The following is a 26,730-nucleotide window of genomic DNA, read 5'->3' as shown; positions in this document are numbered from 1 at the left end:
AGAGTCTGCCCACCCTGTCCGACTCCCTGAAGAAGAATGTACTGTCCGGACATTCTCAGTTGTGCATGACTGAAGACCTTGTTGACCTCTATTCTCACATTATATTTTCTTTTGTAGCAATTTTCTACTTATACACTCAGCACAACCATTGTTTCCTATTTCAAGTTCTCTTAATTTTTTTCTCTAGACTATTTCCACCATTTGTGCTCTTATTTCACTATCCACACATCAACATAAATTTTTTAAAAGTCATGTAATTGCAGCAGATGTCCAAAAGGTAGGATTTTATGTTTTTCTGAATTATTTCTAAGGTCAGTTGTAAAGCCAAAGGATGGAAAATTTACATGTATCATTAGAGAGTTAGATCCTTATAGAAAAAAAATTCTGTAAATCAGCTTTTTCTGAAAATCTGGAAACATATTCATAGGCTTGAGGGATTTTTTAAGAATAGTTTTATATTAGAGAAAGTTAGTTTTTCCACATTTCAGGATTTAGTCCTACTCTTGTCACTGACCACACTCCCTAAAGGGTTATAAATCTTTCAGAATGAATACCAGAGGATGGGGAGCCAAAATATTCAACATACAGAGCCACCAATGTTAGCCAATTGCTTTTCTTTAAATACCAGCTACGTCAAAAGATTTTCAAAAGTTTGCTCTACTTTGACCAAATGCCATAAACATCTTACTGAGGAGAAGCAGTGCAAATATGCTCATTTTTTCAATTAAATCTCCCCTGAGAATATAATTAGTTGCCAATACTTATTTTCACATTTTATCACGTATTTGCATTTGTGAGGTTTTTAAGAGCTGGAGAAAATATGGTCAAATACTATTTTCCTAGCTTCTGAAGGGTTTTGAAGAATGCTTCCAATAAGCTTTTCCACTTCTTAAATTAATGCGGTTCTTCTGTTAGTTGTCTTCCTGCCTCTGCTTCTTCTCAGATGGGTCAGGGCTGCTGGCCTTCGGATATTTTGCAGTTCACATTCCTTTCCACACCCAGGTGTTCGTGCATTGTCACAGTTGGGTTTCAAATAGGCAAAGGTTGGATGAATGTTGCTTTCTTTCATTGTTTCCAAATTTTCTTTTTGAAAGATAAGATGAATAGAGGACATTTTTCTAAATAATGTTTTATTTTTTTAAGTAAAATCTTTGAAATAAAAAGGTATTACCCTATCTGGTATACAAAGTATGATCCCCCCTTACTGCTAATAAGGAAGAAATAAAACATTTACTATGTGGAGATGAAAACCATATTCAAGAGTACATCAGGGAGTGAGCTGCCTCAAATCATTTCTGTATTTTTTCATTGAACAAATCTGCACACGTAACTCGTCACTGAGTCTGATGCTAGGCACTAGAGAGATCTGGTAAACAAAAGCAAGACATGGTCTTTGCTTTCATGGAGCTCACAGTTTAGTAGAGATGAGAGATTTTAATATTTTTAAGCCCATCCAAATAAATGCAAATTTTATAGAAATGCTATAAGGGAGAGGAGCATGGGCCGTGGAAACCCATACAAGGGGACTTTAACCAGGCCGGAGTATAGGGAAGGGTTCCCTGCAGCATGTATGTCTGGACTGAGGTCTGTACAACCAGTAGAAACTTTCCTGGCTTGTGGGCAGAGTGGGTGTGTGGGGAATGAGGAGAGGCACATATCAGAGGAAGCAGTAAGTGCAAAAACCTTACCATGGAGTGGAGCACAACATGTTTAAGACCTAAAGAAGGCCAATATGGCTGAGACCCAGAGAGTGGGCAGCAGAATGGCCTGAGATGAGTGAGAAATTAGGTAAGGGTGAGAATTTTAATCTTTATTCAAGATTGGTAGGAAATAGTCAAGAGTGGTTGTTTTGAGGGGTTGTTTGAGGGGAGGACTAACATGATTTAAGTGCAGTTTTAAAAGATTATTATGGCTGTAAAGGCCTCTTGTTGGAGGGGGCCAGTGTGGATACATGGAGACAACTCAGGTTACTACAGAGTTATCCACCACAGAGAAGAGGATAACTTGGATTAGGAGGTCAAGGTGACTCATGTTTCAGGAAGGTTTCTAGTAACTTTGTTCAGAAAAGGATACTGTACAGCTAGTAAGTGAAACTGCTGAGCAACACAAATCCAGGGTATCATTCAGAGCTTGCCGCCAGGGCCCCACAGGACCAGCAAGTGAGGCAAGGCAGGCAGGCAGAGGCATGATTAGGAACAGAGGCCTCTCTCTTCCTGTTCCCCACTGTCTGCCACCAAGAGGCAGTGGGAGGGATCTGGTGAGGTGACACAACCATCACATAGCCATCCAACTGGCGCTTAATGTTCTCAGCATTTTCAAATTTGCAAACATGTCACTCAGAGAGCAGAAAACGTGAACCCCTGCCAGTGACTGTTTATTAATGATGACAGAGGGCCTGGCACCCAGCATTGATGTTGGCTTTCAGATACTCTCCAGCTCCTGGGAACAGAAATGGTAATAAGGCAGTGCTCAAAAGGAGTGGCATATGACCACGCAAGTCAAGGTAGTAAAATATATTGCTTTGCTTTCTGTTTGTTTGCAAACCAATTTTATACTGATGGCTCAGCACTCATAAACCTAAGATTAAACAAATGAGACTCAAGAGAACTCTAGGGAAAAAAATGAAAAAATGCTGTTTCAGAAGAAGAAAGAAATCAGACTCAGATTGTTGTATTATAAGGTTGCTAAGAATTTTTACTAGAAAAGGGTAAGAACAATGTGAGGATTCCCCACATGTTCTTTTTAAATAGCTATACAACATTTACAGAAATAGACAATTCACTGGAATGTCCCAGTCATTAAAATGAAGAAGAGTCTGCAGCAAATATAACTGTCTTCCTAAAAAGCTTCAGAAGAATGAAAATGGATAATTATGCTAATTAATAAAAATAGCTCAGTAAAGTGGCTGAATAGAAGGGCAACTTTCAAAAATGAGTAATTCTCCATACATCAAGAATAACAAGTCAAAATGTATCATTTGAAAAATGTTCCCATGGCAGTATTAGCAAAATAATAACAAAAATACCTATAAGTAAATACCACAAGAATTGTGTTGGAAATTCTATGGAACAAAGCCATTAAGGTTTACTAGTCCGTATATAAAAGATAAAATAAATGAATGGTCATACCATGTCCCTAAATGGATATCTCAGGATTGTTAAAAAGTGTTATTTATCCAAAAGTAATTTATAAATTAATGTAAAATCCCAACAGCAGTTTTTGAGTTTTTTTTTTTTCTCCTAACTTGACTGTCAACTCATTGTAAAGAGGATCTGGAATGGAAAATATGAAAAATGTACCTTAGAATTTTAAAATAATACTCACTGACCAAATATTAAAAATTTCAAAAGTTATAGTAATTAAAACAGCATGGAACTTGCACAAGAACACCCAAACAAATCAATTTAATGGAAAAAGATCCAGAAACAAACTCTCCTATGTGAGACTGGTATTTGATAAAAGTAGCATCTCAGATCATTGGAGGAAAGAGAGGATAAGCCAATGAGCCAATAATCTGTGTTGATACAACTGACCCTCCACCTACAGAAAAAAAGCAAAGTTAGATGCCTACCTCCCACTGTACATAAAGTGAAATCCAGGTGGATTAAAGATCTGAACATTTCTTTAAATCTATTCAACTACCAGAAGGAAGTAGAAAATAATTTTGCTTCTTTGGAATGGTTTTAGAAAAAACCTTCCCAGCTCCTAAGGCATCAACTCACCAGCCATGAAGAAAACAGTTGATATATTTATTAATGTGCAGTTTTAAAGCTTTCATAACAAACATTTTATATCCATTGATCGATAATTCCCCATTAGAACTGTCAAAGTTTTAAATGTGCATAGTTGACCCAAGCAATGCCATTGCAAAGAACCTATCTTGCAGAAATGGCCTATGTATCCAAAGTCCATGTAAAAATATTCGCTGCAGCATTATTGTAATAACAAAAACAATTTGGGAGATTGGGATCAATAAGGGAACTGTTAAATTAATTGTCGATATGCACATATAATAAAATACTATGAAGTAATCAAAAAGACTAAGGCCGATACGGAAGATCAATGAATGAGACATAACATTAAACAGAAAAAGCAAAATGTAGAACAACAAATAGAATAACTTTATTTTGTGTAAAACTATGTATGTGTATAGATATAAACAAACATCTGGAAGGGGTTTTTCACTTTTATTCTTTTGCATGGCTTGAATTTTTATCATGAGCATAGTTTAATGTAGATTTTAAGATTTTAAATAAAGAAGAGAGGAGAGGAGGGAATAGAAAAGGAACATAGGCGTCTACGGTGCCCTGCATGTCACAGGCAGCCACACCAGCCAGCCACAGCCACCCAAAGAGCAGGAGCTGGGAAGAGGGCCACAGCCCTTGCAGGCAGCAATCATAAGACCAAAGAGGGACATCAGTTTCATATTTTTCTTATGAATATGCAATTTCTAGTAATGAGCACAATAGATGCATAGCTACAGGTAAAATGAAGATCATTCATAGCATTCATAGGGAATAATTCTTACTTCCTAACCCTTACATTTAGAAATGTAAATGGAATTTACATGGATACTTCCATAACAGAATGTGTGTATGTATGTGTTTTTAAACGAAAAGTAAAGCTCCCTCCTGCATTATATAAACTGAGAACTAGGCAATGTTGCTCTTCTCCAATTTATTTAGCTTCTCAAATTTGGGGATGAAAGCATACTTTGAGGAACAAAAAACAGTGTTGCTACATATATATCAGGTAACACATTCCCCCAAAAGATGTTACATTTTCAGATCATTACATAAAACTTCCATAGATATAAAAATTCTCTCCAATCAAAAAGCTCATGAAGTGCTAGATGGGCAGTGTGTAGTATCATGTAATTGTGCGCTAGCTGGGCTAGCTCATAGCCTGCATTTATGAATGAATGAATGAATGAATGAGTTAAATCTTAAGAGACCCCCCTTGAGATTTTTTTTTTTATAAACGGATTTTAAACTTTATTTCTCCCTCCCTTGAGATTTTTAATATGTCATTTTTCAGTAATTAAGTTGACGTGATTGTTCAATGCTAGTTAGTGATAGTTTCAGTGGTGTTATATTATCATACTCATCTCTTTCCTTTTTCTCTGCCCTTATTTATGATAGCCAAGAGGCAAGGAGAGTTTAAAGCTCAAAAACTGCAAAGGTTATTTTATTTTGTGGAGTAGTTTCCTCTGTGGAGATGATAAGCCTCTTCTTCACTTCTACCATCTCCTTTGTAATAAAGATAAAAGGAGACAAATTATTCTTTTGTGGGCAGCGTAAACAAACAAGTTATGCACATCTCAAGTAATCCAAATACTTAAAATGTGTTCACTTTTTACACTGCAGTATTTTAAAAAGACACAAATGCAAACTCTACTGAGTAGAAATTTTGTTACAGATGGAATTTATGTAATTATTTCTAACAGGAAGTTTCTAAGTATAAAAGTCCTCCTATTCTTTTTGCCACAGGGACTTTTTTTTTAATTAACCCACATCAGTGTGACACCATGCGTATTAACTTAAAGAATGTTTCTCAGGAAGGTGGTACTAATTTTTCTTTCTAACTACTGGGGTTTATTTGGGTGCATAAGCAGTGACCATTGTTTTCCATTTTTGAAAGATTATTTTGAACAAGATTAACACTGCATTATCACATTCTTCTTCCCCGCTTTAAGTAAACGCCTAGCAAAAGAGACAACTCTAATACTGCCTTCCAAAACTGAACATTGAATTCCTTTGTTAAGAAGTGCTCCCTGTTTAATTAGTCTCTTGCTCAAATAAATAAAATAAAAAAAGGCAAGAAAATAAAAACATACAACTGCAAGGCCTGCAGGCCCCCTGGGCCCTGAATTTCTTGAAGGAGGAACAGAATAACTACGCAACAGGCAATAAAGATAGAAGCCTGGACTGCGGCCCAGCCCACAGCCACCTTCTGTGTGGCCTGGAGCAAAGAATTTCTCAGCTTTTCCACCAGTGAAACAAGGATCACACTACCTGCCACTTCAATCCCAAAACCCAAGTAATGGGAAAGGAATTTAATTAACTGTAATTGATTGCAAAGTACATCAAATTCCTGAGATGAAAAATCATATAACTCCTAATTACCACTTAGAAGAACTCTTTAACCAATTACAGTGTGTGTGTGTGTGTGTGTGTTTAATCAGACTGTAAAAGATGATTACAGAACCGAGTGCCACAAAAACAGTCTTTAACAAAGGTTTTCCAGTCTGAAAATGTCTCTGCTGAGAATCCCCCTCCAGAAAGGAAATTCAAGATGTGCCGGGAGGGAGCCTGTTCCTTGTGGGATTTCTGATGTGGTCGTCTTTCAGATGTCACTTTGAAGAAGAGGCCTGGCCACTGCTAGGCTGGGGGAACCACCAAGCACCTTCCCTTCTCATGACCTGAGGATTCTGAATTAGTGGACACAGAATAGAAGGATAACTAACAAGACCCCGGCACATGTGAGAAGTGACACCACCACCAGTTCTATGAATTTGATCACAGATGATAAATAAAGCAGGTGCTGCCCCTCACCAACACTTGGTGGGTGAGGGGAGAGGACACGAGTGTGGTGATGCCCAGCTGTGATCATAAGCTGCCACTCAGCAGTCTACATCAGCCATATTCCAGTGGATGACATGGGTTCGGATAACCACCCCCTTAGAACATGGGAGTGATTGCCTCAGATGTCATACCCAAGGCTGACCCCGCATTTGTGACTGTACATGAAAAATCCGTCATTTCCCCAGTGTTCACACCTGGCTCTTCACAGTTTTAGTGGGTAGGAGCTTTTACCTGGCAAGGAAACTTATTTTAAAAATAAACATTTTTCACTTTTTGTTTCAAACTTTCCTCATTATTTATCTTCCTTTTAATCAATTCTTTTAATCTACTAGCTCACTGCATAAGATTACCAAACAAAATGTCATACCATTTCTTTAAGTTAAAAAAAAAAAAGTCTGAGGAAGCAATCTGCTTATAACATGGCATATGAATATTTAAGGAAAGACTGCCAGTTTAACGTTGGAATTCTGACTCAAAAATATTGCCGTAGTAGTACTAGCTTGACTGAGAAGCAGCTACTTTCTGATTAGCTATGAAGAGGTCACATTCAATCATGAATAAAAAAGACAAAAATAAGCCCACAGGCTCCACATCCTCTTCCCTGTCTCATTCATCCCCCTGGCTTCCCAAAATGGTAGCTCCAGTTCTAATGAGCAATTTGAGCTTCAGTCCCTTACTGCTAACTATTGAATGAGAATTCTTTTTTTGGTATCATTAATATACCATTACATGAGCAACATTGTGGTTACTAGATTCCCCTCATTATCAAGTCCCCACCACATATCCCATTATAGTCACTGTCCAACAGCGTATTGAGATGCTATAGAGTCACTACTTGTCTTCTCTGTGCTATCTGCCTTCCCCATGTCCCCCTACATTATGTGCACTAATTGTAATGCCCTTTTCCCCCTTGTCCCTCCCTTCCCACCCATCCTCCCCAGTCCCTTTCCCTTTGGTAACTGTTAGTCCATCTTGGGTTCTGTGAGTCTGCTGCTGTTTCATTCCTTCAGTTTTTTCTTTGTTCTTACACTCCACATATAAGTGAAATCATTTGGTACTTGTCTTTCTCTGCCTGGCTTATTTCACTGAGCATAATACCCTCTAGCTCCATCCATGTTGCTGCAAATGGTAGGATTTGTTTTCTTCTTATGGCTGGATAATATTCCATTGTGTATATGTACCACATCTTCTTTATCCATTCATCTACTGATGGACACTTAAGTTACTTCCATTTCTTGGCTATTGTAAATAGTGCTGCAATAAACATAGGGGTGCATGTGTCTTTTTCAAACTGGGCTGCTGCATTCTTAGGGTAAATTCCTAGAAGTGGAATTCCTGGGTCAAATGGTATTTCTATTTTGAGTTTTTTGAGGAACCTCCATACTGCTTTCCACAGTGGTTGAACTAATTGACATTCCTACCAGCAGTGTAGGAGGGTTCCCCTTTCTCCATATCCTTGCCAACATTTGTTGTTGTTTGTCTTTTGGATGGTGGCCATCCTAACTGGTGTGAGGTGATATCTCATTGTGGTTTTAATTTGCATTTTCTAATCATTAGTGATGTGGAGCATCTTTTCATGTGCCTATTGGCCATCTGAATTTCTTCTTTGGAGAAGTGTCTGTTCATATCCTCTGCCCATTTTTTAATTGGATTACTTGCTTTTTGTTTGTTAAGGTGTGTGAGCTCTTTGTATATTTTGGATGTCAGCCCCTTATCAGATATGTCATTTATGAATATATTGTCCCATACTGTAGGATGCCTTTTTGTTCTACTGATGGTGTCCTTTGCTGAACAGAAGTTTTTAGTTTGATATAGTCCCACTTGTTCATTTTTGCTTTTGTTTCCCTTGCCCATGGAGATATGTTCATGAAGAATTTGTTCATGTTTATATTCAAGAGAGTTTTGCCTATGTTTTCTCAAATGAGCATTTCTATCTGGGTATTTCACTGTCTTCAAAACTTAATTTGCCCAAACCAAATCCTCCTAATAAACTGGTCTGTCTTCTTTCTTGACTATTTGTTTGCTGCTTCCAAGAATACTCCTATTCCAAGCCCCCAACACACCCTCACTATCAATGCAACACCCTTATCACTATCCTCATATGTTCCCACTCTGATTCATTTTGCATACCACCTGCTGCTGGGCTCTGGTTTCTAAATCAATGCTTTCATCTTTCATTTTCCTGCTTCCCCAGTTGGACTCTAATCAAAATTCCAGGTGCAGAAATAGGCATCCCACAGGGAGGAGGCACACCTGGGGAAATAGCCCTGGGGATTAACCCTGGATTCCTCCATTATTGCAGCAAGAACTCAGGAATATGACCAGCTGCATGAAGCACTTGAGAGGAGCAGCAGACATCTCCAAACTTGCTTACCAATAGTACCCCAGCTGAGTCTGGAGCAGACTGCAAGATGGTACAGACATCTTATCCTCAAGTGACAGCCCTGGGCAATACCTACAGAGGAGATAAAACATGCTTCTAGACTCAGTCTCTGAGATTCCTCCAAACTACCTAAACCAACCATTTTCCTGGCATCACTCTATAGTCTTCTCAACTTTCTCTTGAGTTTACTGATCCTACAGTATTAAGTTTCTTACCCAATCTACCTCCAATCCACACTGTAATGGATTTCAACATGCTTTTAACCCTGGGTCCATAAATTAATTCTCCAGTTTAAGGATATTTGCACTAATGTGTATGAAATGCAGATCTACTTATAATTACAGACTTTCAACATTTTATCTCACTTTACTGAAGAGTATCCATTTGTATTAATTCATAATATAATACTTATGACTAATAGTTCCACATTTCCAAACAAAATAAAATCCTACAACTCTCCTATTTCGAAAAGAGTTCTCCATATACCTAATTTAGAAATGAGTGAAACTTCTGTATTTTTAGAGAAACTCACAGAATTAGTGCAGGGTATACACCTTAACAAACCATTTCCCTGAGTCACTGGAAATGATCCAAAGCAAAATATATTCATTGCAAGATTTTAAAGCCGCTCTGGCCAGAGGAGAAAATTATAGCCATATAAAGCTAGCAAATGCACCAATAGGATAGTATATCCTCAGGAGAAAGGAGGCAGAAAGGGGAGTAAGGGAAGGTGGGGAAAGATGTCAACAGCAGAACAACAACTCTGGTTCAGTGCGAGGAAAATGAGCATGAAGACTAGCACAGCCAGGATCCCCATCCTCTCCCTGCCACACCTTCAGAGCAGAGGGTGGAGAGGCAATTCTGGGCTCACTAGCAAAACACCCTGCAAGATACAGAAATGAGTTTAGTATGGCCCCGTCACTCAAGGAGTAGCTGATAAGACAGACAAGCTGAATCATAAGGATAGCATAAGGCAGAATGTAAGTGCTCCTTGCTAAGGTAGCTAAAAAAGGGGTTTATTGCTTCATTTTGAATTAGGGTACAATCATCAGTTATAGGAAGAAAAAAGAGGTTGGCAGGTTAGTGAGCAAAAGTGCAAAGTATTCATTAGTTTCACAATTAAATTGTGTTCTAAAAATCCAGATTAAAAGAATATGTACATCTATAAAACTTCAAGTTGAAATGAACATATGTCAAAGCCAAATAATTAAATACAAACCCCTTTGCTCCTATGCCAAGATCTGAGCTCATAGTTCTGGATAAATAACAAGCTATAGTTCATTGACCTGTTTGGCTATTAATGAGCTCATCAAATTTTTTTCAATAATCACAGACATTGCTGCACTTGGAAAATGGTTAAGTAGAAAGACAGGTTGACATTAATATTTTTCTGCTAGTCTAAGTCTACATTGAAGGCATAATTCTGCAAATTAAAATGTCAGGTGTATTTATTTTGAGATTACCTAGAGACATTCAATTTTGCATTTCATAGGCCTTTAATATCCTTTTGTGTCTCCATGTAAAACATTTATCTTTGTCAAAAATCTTGAAATCATTTGTAGATATACTTTTTCTTTTATTGGCTGTGTTAAGAATATTTACCTGTGGGAACTATAATAATTCCAAGCAATTTACTGTCTGGCCAAAAGTATCACATTTGCACATGATTTATTGATGAATAACTTGTGCAAGCTTAAGTAGCACTTCATCAATAACTGTTTTCCCTAGCGACTCTGGGACAGACATTGTGCATCCCTCTTTGGCCTAGTATTACATGGACTTATCCTAGTAGTTGAAAAACTCAAGATAGTTATTCAATAATTAGGCTATTAAGAGTTTAGAAACTCTCTTTGCCATGTTCATTAGGAGGATGTCATTCACTACTTCATGCACGGTATGCCCCATTAAGTCTTTGGGGAGAAAATTCTTTCTGCTCTTTGCACCAGGATCAGTTAATACTTATTGGCAACTGGGTTCTTTTCATCTTATGATGAAATACAGTCTTTCCTTCACTGTATTAACTCACTGTATTTCCCTACTTTTATTGGTTGCTAGAAAACATAAAGCAAAAATCAAGGGCCACCTGTGCAAGTCCATCAGGCTCCAGGCCATACACTGTTGATAGTAAAAATATACAATAGAATTAATTATTATTGTAAGAGGTATTAGATTTCATTTAATATTCATAATAATCCTAAAATATGAGACTTGCTATCTTGACCAATGTGGAAACTGAAGCTTAGGGAAGTCAGCCAACTCCCTTCAAGGCCACTGAGCTAGTAAATGGCAGATTCCTGACTCAAAATGTAGTCTTTTCTTTCTAACACTGAGGATCATGCTGCTCACTGTTTCATTATTCTGCCTCCTAGCCCGTCTGATGCTTCTGCCCCTCTGACTCTATTTCCTTCTACTAATGGAGTAAAATTAATAGACCAGAATTCTTTCAATAAACACCAAGACTCTTCCAAACTTCTTGCAAGATGCTATGTCTGAGACCCAGTGCCCATCTGGCTCAAGCCACTCAAGTGCTGGGTGGCAAAGCTCCCCACTGTCAGTTTTCTCCCCAGAAGACATGCTTGTTAGTAGAAAAGAAGAGATCATGGGCAGCTCTGTAGTTCAGTAAAGGAGCAGAGGTACTGCTGGAAGGTCTCAGTCTGAACGTTGCTGCTGCATCACCATGTTGACTATATGGTTGACTGCACATGCAGATGCCTGCCAAAGGGTGTGTACGGCAGGGCCTGGGCCCCAGCTTGTGCTCTATGCTAGTGTTTCCAAATCCCTGACAGATATGAACATTCAAAATCCCAGAATGAGATATAAGAATTCCCAGAAATTCTCCAGAATTCCTGAAATGGTAAGTTATTCTATTTTTTCCCTGTATTTTATTTATGTTTTTAAGTAATAATGATGACCATAATAGTGAATACTTTCCATAGTAAGAAACAGTGAATCATTTTTTGTGATTGAGATGCTAAAAATTTAAGAGGTTTTTTGATTAGAAAAAGCTCTGTATTGCAGTAACAGGTAAAAATGATCTCCACCTGATATTTGATAACAGAAGACACTAAAAGAGGGGAATGTTAACACAAAAGAAATGCCAAGTAAAAGCCATTTTAAATATTGAAAGGTGGTATAAAAATATTTACTATTTATATCATTTAAAATGAAATTTTAAATTGCACAAAGCATGAATTGTCCTAGCCAATGAAATAATATCACATGTGTTCATTTTTGTTTCAATGCAAATATTCCAAGTGTAAAAAAAATTTTTCTTTTATTTTGTACTGACATTGCTCAAACTGTTAGGAAGGTTTCAAAAGCATAGTCAGAGGGTGTGAGGGGCTGCTTCATATAAGCTTGATTCCTTTTTTAATGATGAAAGTGTTTGAACTGCTCATCCTGATTCTGGTTTGGCTATTGACATCTATATTGTCTTTGCTAATTTAGATTGTAGGTCTATCTCTGGCTTCATGATAGAGTGTTGTGCAACAAACATTTCATGGCTTTTTTCCCTTTGCATTTCTTCTTTTAAATTATTTACAAAGAACAACTTATCATGCATAAGACATAAAATATAGTAAATATTCAAACACTGACAAAATGCCAGCAAACATTATTAGGTACACCCGAATAATGTAACATTCAGATCTCCCAGCAAGCTTGACAAGGCCACATAGAATCTTGGTCGAAATTTCAAATTTAATGACTTATTTTACTTGCAAATTTGTTATTTCTTGGAAGACCGCTAATAGGGTTTGTGTAAAACATAAACCTGTTAATATTTATTTTTGCAAGAATGACTCACCATTCACAGCAGACACACATTTATAGCAGAGTAACAGCTACAAGAGAGTCTGGCTGATGGAATTGTGATCACTTCTCTCCTACTTGCTCCTGTCTTGATGCCTGGAAATACTTACCTTTACCTTCGACTCTGCCATCAGTATGCTCTTTTCTTTTCTAACTTTATTGAGGAATAATTGACAAATATAATTGTCAAATCATATTTGAAGTGCATATACATTGTGGGATGATTATCAAGATCAAGATGAGTAACTGCTCTTGCTTTTCATGATGTCAGTAGATTCCTTTGAACCAGCAATGTTTTTATGATGATCATTAAACTTTAGTTCTCACAGGAAAATTATAATATTTTTCCCAATTTCTTGACTAATTTTTTTGGGATTCAGGATTCAGGAAAACATAATTTTTTCTGAGAAATGCTGGGAATTGCAGCTGAGGCCATGTCTTATGGAAGAAAGGGGCATATTTTTCTTGCAGGCAAACCTTTTTCAGCTCATTGTATCCATAGGCTGTGTGCCCATAGAGGGCCTTTGTTCAAATCACAAAAAATGTACATATGAAGTGTTTTACCTGTTTGCTTGGGATGACCTCAAAGGCACAGGAAAAGTATTCTTTATCAGTTTAGGAGTCTCATAAGTACTTTAAATATGCAAAGCCACTGGCAAATGCCCTTGGTTGACTTGACCAAAGACATGGAAAAGCAGGAGGAAAACATGGGGAAGTCAAAATGCTGTTTTATCAAATACTTCCGGACTACAGCGTTAGACATGACCTAGACATTATCAACATCCAGCTATCCAACATCAGAAATTAATATTAATCTGTGTTTTGGCAAATCATTTTCCTTATCCCACCCCCATCAAATACTTAAATACAACATTATGTGGGCCAGTTGGTACATAAAATGTTTTCACAATCTTATTTTACTTTAGAAAGTAATGGGAATGGACCAATACATATTTTAAACACCTGTAATATATCAAGACACTATGCCACATGTTTCAAACATATTTTCTCAATCCTTGAAGTAATCCTATAGGACAGGTATTAATTTTCTTCCATGGGTTGAGAAAAATAAGGCTCAACACCATAACTTTTCAACAGCAACACGCTAGAAAGCGACATAGCCTAGCATTTAATCTAAGTCTAGCTTAAAAAAATCCATGCTCTTTCCACCATACCATGCTGCACAACATAAACTGGTGGCAAGTCACAATACCTGGTGGATACCATGGCCCATTGCCTGCTCCCAGCCAGGGGAGAGGGCTGGTACCCGGCATCCTGGTTGCTCCCTGAGGATAAACCTCCTTATCCTCAGGGTAATAAAACGTTCCCCTGTGCCCCGCGTATACTTGAATAATAAGAGGGATGCTTACTACCCTTATTTGAAAGAAATATATATTAAACATGGAAGCAGAGTATACATTTTTGGAAAAGGATTGAAAATAAACATCACACACATAGTACAAAAGGTCTGTCTTACCTTTAAATATTTTACCAGCTTCTGAATTTGCCAATATTCCGATGGCAAATCTGCATTTGCTTTCTGATGGTGGTCAGGGGGTTCTTCATCTTCCTCACTCTCTGAGGAGCTCTCACTAACAATTTCCTCAGTCTTATAAGCACTCTTACTAAGAGCAACAACAATGTATAATAAATATGTTTAGCCTCAGCATTGGACATGGTTATAGTGCTCACATTTCAGCAATGTATACATAAGCGATGGCTAAGACACCAACACCTTTTGAGCTCTGGAAATCTTTGTTAACATTTTTAAGAGGAGATGAATAAACTACAGCAGGACAGTTCAGTATAATTGCTCTGGGTATGATAATAATAAAGAAAATAATAAGAAATGAACAAGGGAATTAAGTACATGTCCATTTATTTAATAAGAGAGCTAAGTAAATATATAGTATAAGTAAATATATACTCATAGTGGTTAAACAACATAAATAACTTATGGTTATTTATATTTACATTTATTTTGTTAGTTAAAATTGAACACAGTTAAAAATTCAGTTCTCCAGCCACACTAGCCACATTTCAAATGCTCAGTGATCCCATGTGGCTGGCAAGTGGCTACCACAGTAGATAGCTCAAGTAGAAACTGTTTTTATTATCGCAGAAAGTTCACGTGAGCAGTGCTGTAAATGCCCTAAGTCAGTGTCTCCTTTACCACAGGCAGTACTTTATTTCTCACTGCTCTAGAAGCTTCTAACTCCGTATCAATGTCATAGACACCAGCTAGTTCACTCAGGGCTTCATGATCCCATCTAATTCATTCTCATTTTCCTTCTTTCTCTCCTTCTTTTCCTCTCTCCAATCCTCTGTGTGCTTTCTTCCATAAAAGTCCTTTCTAACCTATTCCACTTGAAGCATAGGAGGAGGATGGGTAATTTCCAATTTTTTAAATTTTTTAGATTCTATGATTCCCTTAATTTCTCACAGGTTTTTGGCAGAGAGCCATGTAGACAGTGCAACATTGCTCTATGGGCCTCAGCGAGATGAAATCCTGGACTGAACTGTTGCTATTCAACAGACTACTCGAGTTGAGCTTCAGCTTCATGTATTCTCTTGTCCAAATGATGTCAGGAAACTGGGGCTGGTTACAGCGGAAAATCTGGTATATCAGGTCTACTTAAGAAAGGACATAAATTTCACTCAGTGGTCCTAGATAGAACATACACTGAATAAACCTAGATTCTCAAGGGAATCTTTGAATGTACCTTAGTTAGCCTAACAGGTTGCTGGATTTATGGGCAGAATGCATTGAGTTTACCCAGTCACTCCCAAATCATATAAAAAAAATCAGTACCCCGAGGGAAAGCTGTTCTTTTTTTCCACTGATAAATCCTTTGATATCTAACTGTAAATAGCTTTCCCTATTTTATGATTCCCTTCCAGTCCTGTCCCACAGCAACTGTATGCTCAGGAAGTAAAAAGAAGCAAATTTCAATGTTTAATTGACTTCTGAACTCTTAAGAAATACTCCTTTACCACATCATCATATCCACTTAGGCAAGAACAGATATAGAGAGGTCATAATTTTTATCATTGAGTAATAGTTGTTATTTGGATATACTACAACCTTGCCTTATCTATTACTCTGAAGTTCTCTGACTCACTAAAATCTGATTTAAAATTGAAATACATGAGACCAAACATCTATTTCAGGAAAGATAAAGCAGATAAGGTTTTTTTTTCCCTATTCCTCCCACTAAGTACAGCCAAAAATGATAGAAATAGATAACAGACTAGTTGCCAGGAATTAAGAATGATGGGGGAAGGGTGTGACTATAAAGGGTAGCAGGAGGGACTTCTGTATGTTGTATCCTGATGGCCATGGTCATCACACGAATCTACATATGATAAAAGGACAGGGAACTATACCTATGTCTTGTACCAATACTCATCTCCTGGGTGATACTGCACTATAGTCATATAAATGTACTATTGGGGGAAGCTAGATGAAGGGTAAATGAGACCTCTGTATTATTTCTGCAACTTCCTATGAATCTATAATTATTTCCAAATAGAAAAGTCTTAAAAAACTGTCAAATTGGGTAGCTTATTATGTTGAACCCAAGAACATAGCCTACACATAATAGAATGTCTTAAAGTTGTTTTTTCCAAGTGTGCAAAGTTTATAATGTGAAATTTCTGCTATCTCTTCTGCCACCACTCTTCAACATCTTAAAAAATGGCTGACCCTTCTCCTCCAAATATACTATTTTTGTTGTCAAACTGAAATCAGGCAAGAAGTATATTTCTTAGCCTTCTATTAATGGCTGTTTTAATGAGAAATAAAACATATCACTTTAAAACTGGCAGAGCCATCAGTGATCAGTAAAGGGATACCCGGAATGGTGATTAACATTGGACGACATGACTGTTCAGAGGTAAGGGATCAGCTAAGAGCCCAGTTTTCCTGTCACTTAGTTCACTGCTCTTTGCATTTAATTCATTTGTTTACACAGAGTTCACTAATACCAGGATATCCCTGTATTTCAAGTAACTCTTCATTAAAAGGAAACCTTGTAAATATATTTACAGAAAACCAATATTATCATTTTTATAGCATTCCTAGTAACTGTCAGTATAGAGATCCTAGGACCTTAACATAATAGTAAGAACACCATTAAATAGTATGCTAACCAGCCCATAGTGTAACACATGGTAGTTTTAAAGAGTGGGTCATGTAAATAGAAACATACCGAACTAACTGTGCTTTTCCAGATGAAATAAATAGTCTTGACTTTTCAAGTCTTCCTCCATGTTTTTCCTCTTGGGTATTTCTTAATGAGGTTTTGTGCCTAAAAAGCATTAACCTAATTAATTACTGTATGCTGACTAATAGGAAGTTAAAAGTAGAAATGCATGCAAATATTCTGTCATTTTCATGCATCCAAATTCTATATTTCCCTGATGCAGAGAATGACTATGAGTTCCAGCCTCCTCTGAGACCTAAGATGTCTCCTTTCTCCTTCGAGCACAGCCATGCACACTCTATAATGAAGAAAGACTTTTTCCAGTATTTCCTTGTACTAGGAACAGGGTAGCCACAGGTTGCCATTGTTGTGTAAGGCCTCCATGCCTCTCCCTCTACTATAGGTTCTTCCTGCCTTGCACTAAAATTGCTTATTGTCTTACCTTCCCCACCCAACATGGCAGCAGGGCCTATATCTGGTTTCCCTGGTATTCCCAGGTTTAACATAGTTCTTGGCACATAGTGGATTTTCATTAAACAGTTGTTAGGTAAATTTATAATTGAAAATAATGAGCCCGTAGAAAAAGCAGTATTTTAAAATTCACCTCCCAGACAACAGAGCAGCCCACATGTTTGTCACATTTCCACACTTTCAAATAGAGCCACAGCTCTCCCCAAATCATTTTGAATTAGAGGAGCAACAGTTATCATCTTTCCTTCCTTCTGTCCCCTCTCCGAGTTTGCTTCCAAATACAGTTATCCCATAGTTCTCAGAATCCCTGCACGTGAGGGTCCTGGATGACCCACCAGGAGCCAGTTCCTAACCCAGTCAAGTGACAACATGGGGCATTAAAAATAGGCTGAAACTTGGAAGCCTATTTGACAAATTTAACAAGTGCGATAGGGGCTTCTGACTGCTGTGGTGTCCATCAGTGGCCAGGGACCGCACTGGCCCTGCATCTTAGCTTTGGCATCTATTTATGAAGGGCCCTAAAGGGAACTAGTTCAGCATAGTTCAGACATTCACCAAACCAGGTTCCACTTTACTTAGGCCTGTTAATATTTCTGAGGCTCTAGCCTTTACAGTATTTACTTAAAATTCTGTTAATGGACAAGACACTATTTCTCTGAAGGTTTCCCTGATTAAGTCCATATAATTCTAATCATTCCAAATTCTACTAGCATTTAATCAGTCCCTACAACTACGTTTGCATATCCTGTGTGATGCACTGTCCTTTGCATGTGTCATTTGCCCCAACTTGCCGACTGCCTGAGAATGAGCCGTGTCCTCGCCTGCACAGTGCTCTACCTGCAAACCCTGTTGGTGTCGGATCCTTGCACTTGGAATATGAAGGGGAGCAGGGAGGAATCAACTCATATTGTGAAGGGAGCTGTAAAGATCTATTCTGTATTTTTCTACTATGAAATAAAATTATGTGAAAAATTAGGCAAACATGCTTACTGAGGAAGTATGAGGAAATTCCTTAGGCAAATGTCTACATACTTTTTGAAATCATCAGTGGCCTTCCAGTTTAAACTTGGCTGTAATCTCTTGGTCATTTGATTCTTCCCCAAATTAATTTCATTCTCCAATGCACTCTTGTCTGGACCAGTAACAGCTTTATGAAAGGCACTTTCTTCTTCCTTCTGAGGTGCATCATTAGGCTGATCTTTTTCCTTTTGCTGTTCTTCATTGAATTTAATATCCTTATTTTAAAAAAAATTAAGGATACTTTTTACAGTGGTATCACCTCTGAATTGTTTAGTGCTATCTGAAAATTAACACTTGATAAATTCAGAAAAGGAAGTCACAGATGCATCTAACTTAGGTTGCTTAGAGATACAAATTGCAGAATAGCAACTGCGGGAGAGAGGCCTCTGTTGGAATTAGGCTGACAGTAACGTGATGGTCCTAAGCTCGCATCTCTCCTGCAGCACAGACGTGATGGCAGGGTGGGACCTAAAAACTCCTCATTACCCCTAGGAAAGTTCAACTCAGACCCTATATGGACTGGGACACCTCATACTCAAATTGTTGACAACAAAGATAAAGAGAGTACCTTAACAAATAGCCACAGATAAAAGACACAGTACAGACAGAAGAGGAAACATAACAATGAATAGAGACTTTTCATCTGAAACAATGCAAGCCAGAAGAAAGGAAGTGATATTTTTAAAGTACTGAAAGGAAAATAACAAAAAACTGTGAATTCAAAATTCTATATGGATACCAAAAAAATAATCATTCGAGAATGAAGGCAAAATAAAAATGTTCACAGATGAATAAAAACCAAGAGAACTCAGTGACAAAAGGTCTGTGCTAGAAAAACATTAATGAAATTCTTCAATGAAAAGAAGTATCATGCCAGAAAGAAACATGGTCTGCACAGAGAATCTACACAGAGAAATGAAAGTGCAGACATGGTAAAAGTAAATGTAAAAGATTCTATTATTTTTAATTGTTCTAAAATACAATGGACTATCTAAAGCAAAAATAGGAACAATGTATATTCTAAGGTTCTGAAACTATTTGGAAAACTGTGTAATATTATTTAAAGGTGGACATGATAAATTAGAGATATATAAGCCCTAGGGCAGCAACTAAGAAACTTTTTTAAAAAGTCTAACTGATGAACTAACAGCATAAATAAAATGGAGCCACTTCTAAAAGCTCAATTAATTTACAAGGGGTAGAAAAAAAGGAACAAAGAACAAATGGGCCAAATAAGAAACAACTAGTAAGACAGTAAATTTAAATTAAACTTTATCAGTAGTTACATTAAATGAAAATGATTTAAAAACTTCAATTAAAACATATCAGATTGGATGAAAATGAAAATCCCAACTATTTGTGGTCTAAAAGAAACCACTTTATACATTAAGATATAAATACACTAAAAGTAAAAGACTAGAGAAAAATATTTCATGCAACCAATAATCAAAAGCAGGGTGCTATATTAAAATCAGACAAAATTGACTTAAAAACAAGTATTATAATGTCAAACAGATAAAGAGAGAGATACATAATGACAAAGAGTTCATTAATACACAATTCTAATTGTGTATTCACCAAGCAACAGAATTTCAAAATACAGAAAGCAAAAAAAGAAAAGGAAAAATTTGAAAAGGAAAAATAAATAAATCCACAATTAGGAGACTTCAAAACTCTCTCAAAATGAGCAGACAAACAATAAGATATGGAAAACCTGAGCAACACTATCAACCAACTTAACATAATTGTCATTTATAGAATACACCATTCAACAATAACAGAGTACAAATTCTTCTCAAAAGCACAAGGAAAATCCACTAACACAGATGTATTCTGGGCCATGCAACAAACATCCACAAATTTAAAAGAACTAAAATCATACAAAGCATCTTTTCTTAATGGAATTAAATTAGAAATCAGTAAAAAAAAAAAAAATGTGGAGAATCCTCAGATATATTGATTTGTGTGAAAACATCAAAATCTATGGGACAAAGTTTATATAAAGAAATTCACAGCATGAAACTGTATAGTAGGGGGTAAAATAAATGTCTAAACATCCAACTTAAATTAAATAAGAGCAGCTTAAACCCAAAGAAAGCAGAGGATGAAAAATAATAAAAGAGAAAAAATAAAAAGCAGAAAACAATAGAGAAAAAAGTCAATGAAATGAGCTAGTCTTTGAAAAGATCAATAAAATGTGTCACTTCTTTCCAGACTGACTAATCAAAAATAAAAAGAGATAAGTTGTAAATGATCAATATTACAATGAAAGAGGGATCAAAACAACAGATATTCCAGACATTGAAGGATAACACTGGAATGATATACTTGATGTTAATAAGTTAGATAAATTAGACAGAATGTACAAATTCACTGAAAGACACAAACCACCAAAGCTCACCAGGAAATCTAAATAGTTCTATGTCTATTAAAGAAATAAAATTCTCCATATAAAAACTTTCAGTAACAGAAGTTACAGGTACAGATCGTTTCACTGGCACCTTCTACCAAACATTTAAGGAAGAACTAATACCCAATCCACAAGAAGAATTCCAGAAAGAAGAAAAGTAGTGAATACTGCCCAGTTCATTTTATGAGGCCATAAACCCAGATATTCAGACACCAAAAGACATTAAAACATAACTACTAACCACATCCTTCATTAATAGAGATGCGAAGATCCTCAGTACAATATTATCAAATTACATCTAGCAGTGTCAAACAGGGTAGGACCAAGTAGGACTTATGCCAGGATTCAATGTTAGTTCAATATTAAAAAGTCAAAGTAATGACTATGTCAACAGATAAAAAAGGAAAACATATGATCAGCTCAAGAGATGCAGTAAAGTAACCACCTCCAGGGAATAATGGGCTCATCTCCCATGGTTTAAATGGAGTCCCCACGGGAATGGATATAAGGCACTCTCCCCTGCCCAGACAGGGTGACATCAGCAGAGCCTAATGGGGAGACTGAACCACTACTGCTGCCCAAAGAAGGCATCACGGGATTGGCCATGGAGACTAAATGGGAGACTTGGCCTTTCACCTCCACTTTCAGTATCAGAGAAGGCTTGCTAAAACAGAAGATTTAAATAAAAACCAAAGTTTCACAACATAATGCGGAAAATGATCAAGATATAGTAAAAAAAAAAAAAAAAAACCACTTACCATACCAAGAACCAGGGAGATCAAAACTTGAATGAGAAAGGATACTGCATAGATGCTTATAGCAGGATGAAATAGATGTTGGAATAATCTGACAAGATTTTAAAGCAACCATCATTAAAAAATGCTTTAAGAGGAATTATGGAGACTTGAAACAAATGAAAAAGTAGAAAGTCTCAGCAAATAAAAAGAAAATATAGAGAAGAACCAAATAGAAGTTTTGAAACTGAAATTTACAAACCAAAATGGAAATTCACTGGATAGGCCCAAGCAACAGGGTGGAGAGAAAGAGGAAAGAATCTATGAACTTGAAGACAAACAATAGAAATTACCTAATCTGAACAACAAAGAGAAAATACGTTAAAAAAAATGAACTGAGCCTCAAAATCTGTGGGACCAAAACAACAATTCCAACATTCACATCATTAGAGTACCAGAGCAGGGGAGAAAGAGAGGTTAGAATGAAAATGTTTTCTAAGAATAGTTGAAATTCTCCCAAATTTGGAAAAAGACATAAATCTAAGATGCAAGAAGTTGAACAAACCCTACACAGAATAAGCCCAAAGAAATCCTTGCCAGGACATACGATAATCGAATTCCATAAATCTAGTGACAGAGAGGATTCTTAAGAGCAATGAGAGATAAAGAATATTTTATTTATATGGCTAAAAAACAATTAAAATAATAACATATTTCTCATGAGAAACCATAGAATTAAAATAATAACATATTTCTCATGAGAAACCATAGAATCCAGAGGAACCAGAACACTTTTCAAGTGCTGAAAGTAAAGAATTGTCAACCCAGAATACTATATCCAATGAAAATATTCTTCAGGAATGATGCAGAAGTCAAGATGTTCTCAGATGAAGGAAAACTAAGAGAATCTGTCACCAACAGACCTACTTTGAAAGGATAGGAAATTCTTAAACCTAAAATATATAAATGGAAAATAAGCTTATGAAAGGATGTATTCAAGAAATGCAAACTAAAACCCCAAGAGATACCACCAGTACACACCTATTAGAATGTCTAACATTAGAGATCTGACTATATCAATGATAGACAAGCGACAGAAGTCTACCTACCGTGGGCAGAGCTCTCGTGCACTGCCAGCACGAATGCAGAACACTACAAGCACTCTGGGAAGCAGCTTACCAGTTGCTGGAAAATTTAAACATACAACTACCATAGACTTTGCTGTTTCACTCCTAGGTTTTACCTAGGAGAAAGGAAAGCATATGATCTGTAGAAATAAACATCCAAAACAAAACATTAAAAATATGAAGGCTTAAATTTTAAAGATATGTACAGTGTTTGGGAGATAAAGGACTATTTGCAGAAAGTGGGGTGGAGGTGTAAGGGGATGACAGAAAGAAGATAAGAGGATCGGCTTCAATATCTAACTAGTAAGCTTCAGAAAGAGAACATAGAGGAAAAAATGATTAAAATCGTGATACAAAAAATATTTTTCTAGTTCTGAAGGAGACATGCCATCATTGATGAAAAACAAACAAGAACCGGCACAAACCATGTCATCATGAAAATCACAGATCATCAGGGATGAGAGAGAAACCTGAAGACTTCGTAGATGAGAGAAGCCAAAACAAACGGGTCACAGAAAAAAAAAATGCCTTTAAAACGCTAAGCAAAAATCATTTTCAAACTGTCATTATAGAAATAACAACTGAGAGAAAAGAATAAACATTTTTCAAACCCTCAATTTTTTTTCCTTCCTAAGTGCCTTTTTTCTCAGGAAGCTCCACCAAAATGATGGAGTACACCAAGAAAAGGAAGACTGAACAGAGGGGAACTTCCTCAACATGAAAAAGCCACATATGACAAGCCCACAGCTAACAACATATTCAATGATGGAGGCCTGGAAGCTTTTCTCCTAAGATCAGGAATAAGACAAGGAGCCTGGTTTTGCCACTTCTGCTCAATGTAGTCCTGCAAGCTCTAGCTGCAGGAATTAGGCAAGAAAAATGTAAAATATGTCTGAATTGAAAAGGAAGAAGTAAAACTATCTCTGTTTGCAGAATATGTGATCTTGTCAATAGAAAAGCCTAAAGACACAAAAGAGTCACAGTTCTTAAGCCCATGCAGTTGCCATACTAAGACAGTCCAGTTAGGTATAGTGATCATGGGATACTCAGAAAGGATAAAAATAATCAGGACATCTAGGATTCATTAACAGCATTGAGTCCTTTTTTTTCAAGCGTTATTAATTTTAAAAGGAAGATGAAAAAGTCCTACTTAGAAAGCAATTTGAAATATCATACCTATCACCTAAGAAAATCAGAAACATTCTAAAGTATACTCCATTTACAATACTTATTTTATATCATGTTGTGTAAAACAGTCTAATAATTAGAAGTCAAGTCCAAAAATAGGCAGAATTACTCTCTATGGAAAGTTTTGTAGTGAAGAAAAACAATGCTGTGAAAAGTCAAGAGACTTTAAACTTACCTGTTTAGACATATTTTCTGAAAATTTTGCTGATTTTTCTCTTAAAAATGTGACAAGGTCTTTATAAATCGCACCTTTTCTCTCATAATTAATTTTCCCCTCATCATCTGTCTTGCCCTTTGTGAGAAAAAGGTTGGTGCTATTATTTTTTTTTGGAATTTTTTTTGTATCATTAATATAAAAGCACATGAGCAACATTGTGGTTACTAGATTCCCCCCATTATCAAGTCCCTGCCACATACCCCATTACAGTCACTGTCCATCAGCGTGTTAAGATGCTATGGAGTCACTACTTATCTTCTCTGTGCTGTAAGGTTGGTGCTATTATTAATGTAACAGCAATGTAAGAACCTGATCAATACATCACAACCCAAGCAGACACAGTGTTTCCCTCTCTAAAGGATCCATGTGGTCGTCTTTATATATGAAACATACGCAGATTCTTCCCTCTTAACTTAGTGTCATTCATTCATTCATTCATTCGTTCAATAAGCCTTTACCTTCCATGTGCATGCAGGACACTCTGCTATTCAGGAAAGAAGTGAGAGCCCTCTTCCCTCTGTACCACTTTAATGTAAAAATGCATTATGACTTCAAGAGCCTCTGATGAAGTCAAAAAAGGCTTCCAGGTTAGAATGTCACCACAGAGAAGGCTGTTTCTATTTGTCACAGTCTGCTCTTGTTCTGTGTGTGGCACACTTGCTATAGGCTTATTTGATAGGATTATGATCTCTATGTAACCATCTGTCCCTCCACCCCTGGCCTCTGACCCTCTTCTTTCTCATCTGTCTCCTCATTTCCTTTTCTGTCCCACCCCTATTATTCTCCCTTAACCAAATATACATACTACACACACATACATATATAAAAAACTATATATAAATACATATAACTGCAGCATTATATATATATGTACACACACACACACACACACACACACACACACATATATATATATATATATATAACCATATACAGTTGACCCTTAAACACAGGGGTTAGAGGCACCAATCCCCTATGTAGTCAAAAGTCTATAACTTTGACTCCCCAAAAACTTCACTAATAGCCTATTGTTGACTGGAAGCCTTACTAATAATATAAAAGTTGATTAGCACATATTTTATATATTATATATATTATATACTGGATTCTTACAATAAAGTCAGAGAAGAGAAAATATCTTTCAAATTGTTACAAATATCTGAAAGATTTTTCTGGTCTATTTGTTGAAAAAATTCATACATAACTGGACCCACACAGTTCAAACCTTTGTTCAGGGTCAGCTGTATATATAGGACAGATACATACATATAACTGTAGTGTGTTATACATTTTGTTGTAGTCACTGAATAATTTCATGTCGCCTATCTTTCACTTTTTAAACAGAGAAGAATACTTAGGTATTTCTGTATCAAATATAGTTGCATGTGGATTAATATTTTGATAGAAACAAAGGATCCTTGCCCCACTCTAAAAGGTCAGAAAAAATCACTCCTTTTTTTATTGATTATTTTCCAGTTGAAGATTTCACTTTTCTAAGTATCATAACACACCAAAAGCAAATTATATTTAGGTTGTCTACCTCCTCTGTGCAGAAATAAGCTAAAGTGTCACACTGATAAGAAAAACACCAAAAGACATGTCAGAGGGGATGCCTGCAAGCCACTAATAAAGTGGCCCCAGCATTTTGACACCAACTCAGGCTAAGGTGTGACAACTCTCCAAGTGGTCCCATGTGACAGCTGGGTCCCCATTAAGGATGCGGGTCCTCACTGCAGAATTTGGCTAGTGGTTTACATGAATCAAACTAAGGGTAGGGTGTTGCAGAGGAGAAAGCTGAGCTCCTAGCTAACATCACTGAACTTGAGACTAAGTTCATACTACAGGTATGAGACTAAAAATAAAGTTTTTTAATCTAGAAGATTCAGGAGCCTAAATGCTATTTCCCTCTCAGCTCAGAGCTCACCCATCTCCCCTCTGCTTTGTTTTAACTCAGGGCTGGGAATCTGCACAATTGTGTTTCTCCTCTGCCAGCAGGACATGAAAGGAAGACTGAAAGGCTGGAAGAGAGAGCTGGAACATACTCCCTCTCTCCTACCCATTCCCTGTTCCTGGTGGGATCACCCCCAGCAATGGTCCTTCACTGCTGAGGTGACAGTTGCTTCCAGTAGCAAGAGTTGGTTCCAATTTTCAGTGTCTTGCCCATACTCCCAGAACTGAGCTCTTCATGCCCCTCAGAAATACCATCATCTGCCCACCCAGGCTCCATCTTCAAAGGTCTGGGTCTTAGCTCTGCAAAGATCCTTCTCTGAGCTCCTGAGGGACCAGCACTAACTGGGCAGTGTGCTCCTCAGAGCTTTGAGTCGCAGTTTCATGGAGACCACCTGAGCTCCAAGGGGGCCAGCACAACCTGAAGTGACCATTCCTCAGAGGTGTGGGTCATCGTTCTGTGGGGGCCCCTCATCTGAGCCCCTAAGGGATCATCACCCACACAGGCAGGGTCCACTCTTCAGAGGTCTAAGTTCCAGCTGGGCAAGGGCCCTCTTCTGAGACCCTAAGGAACCATCACAGCCTGGCAGGCCCCCTCTCCACACTGCTGGGTCCCATCTTCCTGGGGCACTTC

The 26,730-nt window shown here is 37.1% G+C and overlaps 1 protein-coding gene across 5 annotated transcripts in view; it reads right to left on the bottom strand.

The window, feature by feature from the left end:
• Positions 1 to 26,730, bottom strand: part of ODAD2 (outer dynein arm docking complex subunit 2) — a 185,109-nt gene that overhangs the window by 143,532 nt on the left and 14,847 nt on the right. For 3 of the 5 annotated variants that reach the window (XM_073229027.1, XM_073229030.1, XM_073229028.1), the window contains exons 2-5: positions 24,108 to 24,224; positions 18,486 to 18,688; positions 16,989 to 17,087; positions 14,255 to 14,402 (exon numbers count right to left, since the gene is read on the bottom strand). In XM_073229027.1, coding sequence (XP_073085128.1) covers positions 14,255 to 14,402; positions 16,989 to 17,087; positions 18,486 to 18,688; positions 24,108 to 24,119 — 462 coding nt within the window. In that variant the 5' untranslated portion in view covers positions 24,120 to 24,224. The remainder of the gene's footprint in view (positions 1 to 14,254; positions 14,403 to 16,988; positions 17,088 to 18,485; positions 18,689 to 24,107; positions 24,225 to 26,730) is intronic. The other 2 variants (XM_073229029.1, XM_037026785.2) reach the window with 2 other exon arrangements.

The sequence above is a fragment of the Manis javanica genome, chromosome 2, assembly GCF_040802235.1.
Source record: "Manis javanica isolate MJ-LG chromosome 2, MJ_LKY, whole genome shotgun sequence".
In the NCBI taxonomy this organism is placed as follows: Eukaryota; Metazoa; Chordata; class Mammalia; order Pholidota; family Manidae; genus Manis; species Manis javanica.
Note: the sequence above shows the minus strand (reverse complement) of the source record. Positions and strands in the feature narration are given on the sequence as shown.